The sequence below is a fragment of the Lathyrus oleraceus genome, chromosome 6, assembly GCF_024323335.1.
Source record: "Lathyrus oleraceus cultivar Zhongwan6 chromosome 6, CAAS_Psat_ZW6_1.0, whole genome shotgun sequence".
Lineage (NCBI taxonomy): Eukaryota > Viridiplantae > Streptophyta > Magnoliopsida > Fabales > Fabaceae > Lathyrus > Lathyrus oleraceus.
The window spans coordinates 511,967,049-511,974,626 of NC_066584.1; the positions used below are offsets into that span (position 1 = coordinate 511,967,049).

General features: G+C 31.3%; 1 protein-coding gene across 1 annotated transcript; it reads right to left on the reverse strand.

Moving 5' to 3' along the window:
• Positions 1-4,173: 4,173 nt before the first annotated feature.
• On the reverse strand, positions 4,174-5,843 carry LOC127098134 (cationic peroxidase 1). Its single transcript, XM_051036640.1, has 4 exons — positions 5,530-5,843; positions 5,176-5,367; positions 4,924-5,089; positions 4,174-4,760 (listed from the first exon to the last, which is right to left on the reverse strand). The coding sequence occupies exons 1-4, from the start codon at positions 5,746-5,748 to the stop codon at positions 4,369-4,371; spliced, it is 969 nt and encodes a 322-aa protein (XP_050892597.1). The 5' UTR covers positions 5,749-5,843; the 3' UTR covers positions 4,174-4,368.
• Between the last annotated feature and the right edge of the window lie 1,735 nt (positions 5,844-7,578).

Genomic DNA, 7,578 nt, shown 5'->3' on the forward strand with positions numbered 1-7,578 from the left:
TATGCCTTAGACAGCGCTTTCCAAAAGCGCTTTCTAAACCCCCCCTTAGACAGCGCTTTTGGTTTTAATTTTTTTTTTAATTTAAAGACTTTAGACAGCGCTTTATCAAAAGCGCTGTCTAAAGTCTATATTTAAAAGCGCTTTCTAAAAGCGTTGTCTAAGGGGGGGTCTTAGACAGCGCTTTTAGAAAGCGCTATTTAAGACCCCCCCTTAGACAGCGCTTTCACTATTTTCTTGGAACATTTTCCGTGTTTTATTTTAATTTTAACCTTAGACAGCGCTTTCTTTTAAAAGCGCTGTCTAAGATGCGCTGTTAAAAGTCATTTTTGGCGTAGTGAGTAATGATCAAAGATGTTTTATCAAGATCAACATGTTTTATTTGTATGAGATTCAATAAAAAACACTTAATGTCAAGCATCGTTCGGCAGAGTCCCTGACGATCTCTAGTCAAGCAATCCCTGATGATAGCATATACAAGAAGTTATATCAAATTTCACCAGTTAGAAGAATCAAGTATCATATTAAGTGTTGAAACAATGATGAATCAAGAAAATGATCTTGAAGCTTTAAGATTGTGAAAGAGAGGAAGTGTGAAAGATCGTCTGGTCCATGTCTCAGTGATCAAGTCTATTATAATGAGATACAAATATTATTTGGTCGCATCATTACAGTATTATAACACAAATTTAGTGACAACAATCTATATTCATAGTTGGTGGGCAATATATCTCGAGAGAGATTGAATTTTATTTATCACGAAGCCAAGAGAGCAGAGAAAATGGGTTCAGATAACTCAAAATATGGTTGTGCACTTAGGAAGATATACACTCTTCCTTGTGCTTATTTAATTTATAAGATGAAACTTGATAGACTCATGTGAATGAATGGGATTTACAAGCACTGGAAAAGGACCGAGTTTAATAATGTTGGTGTGATGAAGGATGGTAAATGGAATATATCTATCATGACCGAATGTGAGGTGATTCAAGAGAGGTTTTTGAAAGTTAATGACAACATGAAACTGCACATCAAAGAGCAACTAAGAGTGTTCCTAAGAAGTTCAAACCAACATAGAGTAACAATTCAACGAAGTGGTATCCTTCCTATTTCAAACATGTTGACACGCATTTTCCAAAATCTCCAACTTCAAAATATCAAAAAAAGTATTTTTAAAGGTGCCCGTATTAGAAAACCATCTCCTTCACCACATTTACCAAAAATCATGCACATTAAAGAGATGTTGCTTTTTATGCACAAATACATTGAACAAATTATAGATGTTAAGGGTGATGTTAATTGTGTTTATCATGTTGTTTCAGCTTTGCTCGGTAAAGGAAAGGAGAATCATTCACTTATTCGTTAACAACTTCTGAAGAGTTGATGGTGCATAAGGAATCATACACAATGTTATAAAGGAAAAAAGAATATTTTGATGTGGTTCATGCATTTCTTATTCCTTTTGTTATCGGTATGACACCAGAGAAAAAATGGATGTGCTTCCCTAAAATGGATAATCTTTTCACAAGTGCATATAATATAGTGTGTATTGATCTGACAATATATGGTTTCTTAGAAACATTTTTCCACTTCGGAGTGGCTCGCCTCAAAATCCAACCAGACACGTTATTTGTATTTGATGACTTTCAAAATCACTATATTTTATTTAAGTTTATTTGAAACCAGTATCTCCTATACCACGATATCACCGGAGTGGGCAGTTCATTCCACAAAAGAAGTTGAAACTTGTTCGAATAATTTTTTGGATAAGATCGAAAAGTTCACCAAGTTGAGCGAGCATGAAAGAGAATCAAATCAGCAAAAATCAAAGGCAGAATCACCCATGTATATAGATTTAGGTGGTGACACATATTTTGATGCATTTTAGTTTTTATATAACAATGTATTTTGGTGGTGACTTATTTTTTATATGTAATGTTGGATTGTTATTGTCAACGATGTAATCTGAATACATTTTAATATATTTCCAACATTAATTGTATAAATATTGGTTTAAAAATTTTCTATGTCAATAAAAGTTTATCACTAGCTAAAACATTCCGCCAAAAAAATTTCTTCAAAATAACTACTAACAAGGTTTAATCCAGAATTTATCTTACGGACAAACCCTTTTTCTAGTGTTTTTATAGACGTAAATGGGTTATTCTGGAATTTAATTTCTAGAATATCCTTTGAGATGTGATTGGATTTCTAAGGTCCATATTGATCTAAAACTTATATAAATATGTGTGCCCCTCATGTTGACAAAATTACCACAAAATTTCTTAATATTTATATCTCGTATTTGTCTACTTCAACGGCGAGAGGTCCCCTCTTAAATCACATAGATCACTCGTGTTGTCGATCTAAAATCCACACTAGAGAATTTTTTGCGATGCATAAGCAATCGAAGAATTGTGAAGTTCTATTATCATTCACCCTCAATTGATAATAAAAGAAAGATATAGTTCAACAAGTTTGAGCTGAAGACGATTGGAGATTTAACGGTTATGTGGAGTACATTTCACTGTTATGAACAAAAGGTCTATTCGAGCTGAATGTGATGATTGCAGGGTCGGTCAAAGATATTTTAAAGATGTTAAAACATCACCAACCGTCTCTAGATGATGAAATATAATTTTAGATTTACATTAACGAAAATCTATGTAATGTCATAATTTTTATGTATGTCATAAAAAAGATTTATATTTATGTTAGTTTATATTGTTATTTCTATTTTTGCGATTGTTTCTCGTATGGGATAATAGAGATCATTCAGAAAGTTAACCTTCATAAACAATAAGGAAATTAGAGTCCGGATTATTTAGGTTTTTTATGGCATGGGTCTAAAATTTGGTTGTGGTTGATTTTGGATGCGTCTGGAAATTAAGTTCTAAATTTTATAGACATTATTGGTTTTTTCCCGTGGATGAGAGCACCATTAAGAGTGCAAAAAGAAATCCCATTTATTTTTCTATTGATTGAGAGCACCATTAAGAGTGCAAAAAGAAATCCCATTTATTTTTCTATTGATTGAGTCTCCTAGTAAGACCAATAATACACATCAACCCAAGATTTTGTCTCTTAAATTATATGAACTTTCTTTTATAATGTTTGTTTCTCTCTGAACTTGTATGAAGATAAGAATGGAGATATGAACACAAATCTAGAAAAATGTTCCTATTTCAGTCGCTAAAGTATTTAGCAATCGAATTAGTAATAGAATTTTGGATTTGTATTCATATCTTCATCTCAATCTTCATATCTTTATTAAAATCTATAAAAAAAAATTAATCAAATCTTTGTCTAAGTTCAGTTCTCTCTCTAGCATCTCAATTTGCTTGTTAAAATTTTCAAGTGATATAGATAAATATTATTTTAGAAATGTTGATTTTAAAAATAAATAAATAATTCGATTTAAAATTGCTTGAGAAGATGAAGATGATGAAAATAAAATTTTAATTTTAATTTTTAAAAAATTAAGTTAATAATTAATTGTCAAGTAAAAATCAAATTGTATATTGAGTCTCTCACATAAGCTTAACTTTGGAGTCAAAAGACTCAACGTCTAAAATAATGAAATTTTTGAATGAGAAAGTTGAAATCTAAAAGAAAGAATTCTAAGAAAATAAAGTAGAATAAATGTGTTATTAAAAAATTAAGGTTAATTGTTATGCACTGTCAGTGTAAAAAGTTTTACACTCTCACTGCATCACAATCATCCGTTTGTATTACTTTTTAAATGTTTAAAATAAAAATCAAACCTTTCAAATATATCCGTGGTTGTGATTAACTGAGAGTGTAAAAAAATTTTACACTTGACAGTGTATATCAATTAAATTCTAAAATATATATATATTATCTACGGACTCATATTATAATGCAGGTGATTATGTAATACTATTCTTTAAAATTGTAATGAAGATTTGATTATTGATAATATTGTTTAATTTTAATTTTGTGAAATAAAAAACTTAGGAGTCAAGATTTAGATTGAATAAGTCAAATGAGAGTTTATAAAATAAAATTCAATCGAGAATTTAGATGCTCTATATAGCATTAATTTTATTGAAGTCTAAACAAATAGACTTTGGGATACGTGCATGCAATATAAAGCAAAGTCGCATATCAAATTTCAAACATGCAAAGAGAGATCCAATTTTCACATGCACTATAAATTATAATTACTTACTATTAATTAAACAAATTATTATTAAACCTGCCACTGTTCACATGTTCAATACAATACATTCACAATACAAATCATATATTTTTTTTAGTAATTAACAAGTTACAATATTGGATCATTAACCAATCAAGCCTTCCATTTATTATTAATTTAAAGAATACAAACACCATATTAGCATGGTATTAATTAACAAATCTGCAATTAGTCCTAATCTGACCATCATCGCCAGTAAGTGGACTGAGCATTGTCATCTTGAACATTGCCTCTGCAAAATCTTTTTTGAAACGTCCCATGTTTCTGCTATATGTTCTTACTAGAGAGCTTGTGGATGATGTTGCATTTGCAAATAGTTGTTGATCAGAGTGTACTAGACCTTTGTTTTGGACCAAGTTGGCGTAGAAAGCATTGTCGAAAGTATTTGGTGTAGTTATATCAAATGGAGATAAATCATCATCACCACCTTCAAATGGACATGATGCTTGCATTGTTGTAGCAAATTTACGGTCTATGTTTGTCTCATTGTATATCCTTGGTCTGAAAAATTGGCATCTAATGCTGCCGATTGTGTGACCGCCTGATTAACCAAAAACATAAAAATCTTATATACTGACGCATGTAGTCACATTCGATTATTCAATCTTCATATGTTTGTATATGAAGTCTATAGACGAACCAAACTCAAGAATTATTGACATGGATTCGAACATGAAATCTAAGGGCATAAATTATTTAATTACCCGATAAAGTAACCATTTCTTCAGTAGTGAAATTTTTCTTGGCAAAAGCAGTGATAAGGCCATCAAGATCCAAAGAAGGACCAGGTAAGTCAGAATTTGATAAATCTAAGCTGGCTGTTGTTGAATCTCTTCTTCCTAATAGTACATTCCATCTTTGTCCACCAAGCTATACATATATAAATATGAATTAATAATCATAAAGTATCAAGTTAGTTAATTATATTGTTAGTATATAACTAAATTTGTACTTACAGCAGCAACAGCGTCTCTAGCAGCTAGGGTTAAGATATCAGCACAAGAAACAACTTTAGGACACATTTTCTCCAATTGAGATTTGATATCGTCAATCACCTCAAAACCTCTTAGCGAGTTCGCGTTGGGGAACGATTTCTTTTCGCCCGTGAGATTCGCCGTGTCGTCTAACAACACCGATGCATCACAACCCTACGACAAAAAAATTAGTATTGTTAGTCTTCGCTCCGTGCATATATATATATAAATAAAACAATATGTATATTTCATGCCCGCGCATGAACTTGCATGAAAGTGCGCGTGCATGAAATTAAATGCAAGTTAAATATAAAGTAAGATGAGAAATGAATTTACTTGAACAAAGCAGTCATGAAAATGGAGTCGAAGTATAGAAGCTCCCATGCGAGACTCGTTAGAAACAGCATCTTGAACTGTTTTCCTAATTGTGCGAAGAGCTTTCGGACAAGATTTATCGTAGAATGTATCTGATAAATCAGCAGCTGAATTAGGGCTTATACCAATCAAAATCATACATGTGATTAATAGTAAACAAAATGAAGAACCTAAAGCCATTATTATTGCAAAATAGAATTTATTAATTGTAATGTTTGTGGTTTATGGAGATGAAATGTTATGGTTTATATAGAAACCTTCCATTTGCAAGGTTAGTATTGTATTGTCCATACCCTATATGTCAACTATTCAAAATTCAAACAATGGAATATATTTGATTTGACTAATGCCAATATGTTAGCTGTATATATATCGTGTTAAACAAAATTTGACTTTAAGAAATTATTTGCAGATTTGATTTGAGTGCATAACACTGAACTTAACCTACAAGGCCGGATCAAGACAAGTGACATAAAAGTATTAGTTTATCAGAATGCTTGAATTTCTCATCTTTATTGGGTTCTGAATTTTGATTCTTAAGTTCTACTTTGTTTGCTGGCCAAAATGATAAACTAGAGATCTTCATTGTATGTCAACGCTTCTCTGATCTAATAGTGTTATTATATGTACTACTTTTGAGTTTTGAGGAATATAATATGTAGAACACTAAAAGGTTTTGAAGAATAAAACTATTCCAACTCTTGTAGAGATCCTATTCTCACATTGGTTTTATATCAGTAAAAGTCATTTCTATAATTTAGGATACTAATTAGTGAGATGTTATAATGGTATAGGATTATTTAACTCAACTCAATAGTTTTGTTTGTATCAACCATAAGTAATTTTGGAGGCAGGATTTTGGAAGAGGATTGTATTTATATTTTGGAATGTATTTAATATTTTAAAAAATTAAATTAAATTTTAGAAGAGGATTAAATTAACTTCTCTACCCATCACAAAAAGTTGAGTAATGTATTTTCTATTTAGTATTTAATTTTATCTTATTTTATTATTTATTAAATAGGATATTTTTTATATTTTCAAAATAATTTACACTAAGGTTGTTTTCCCCAATTTTTTATATTGGGTAGACAAGAATTCATCTATTAAAGCTTAGATATAAACTTCCAAGTTCCAAAGCTTTTTCCTCTGAAACCTTAAAAAAAACAAATCACTGAATTATCTTTAACGAATTCATTATAATTAAGACATGATGATATAAATGTTTACATAAGAAATTCATATATAACGAGAGAATATACTAGGGTTTCATTAGGAATGACATCATGAAAAAGTATCACAATGTAAAGGTATAAATACAATTCTATTAAGGCAACTCGGTTGATAGTTGTGCATGGACATCAGATGCATGAGGCAATTTTGAACCCGCGACATCCCACTTATTCACCTTAAAAGATGGAATTTCAGTTACAAGACTACTTTATCAAAAAAAAGGTATAAATGTTAAATATCAAAAGAGTTAATTACCCTTAATATAATATATTATTAACCATTCTCCCACAAACTCACGATGCATTAACATGAAGCATCAAGAGTTTGTTAATCAAGAAACGAAAACGTTTAATGGAGCGTGTTTTAGTGAACAAGTTAGCAATCTGCAAAGATGAAGAAACAAACGGTAAATTAATAGTTTCATGTTGAAGATGATGGTGGGTGAGGTGACAATCAATCTCAATGTGCTTAGTGCGTTCATGAAAGACCGAGTCACTACGCCAAATAAGGGAAAAGAGGGCGCTTATTTTGGCCTATAACAGCGCTTTTAAGCGCCCTCTAAAGTGGCGCTGACATAGGTAAAGACAGCGCTTTGTTTTCCTGGAGAAAGCGCTGTCTAAAGTGGCCACATTATAGTGCCCTTTCAGAAAAAAGCGCCCTCTGGAGTGGTCCATAAAGGGACACCTTAGAGGGCGCTTTCTGGAAAAAGCGCCCTCTAAAGTTGTCAATGTAAAGTGTTTAGAGGGCGCTTTCAGGAAAAAACGCCCTCTAAAGTTG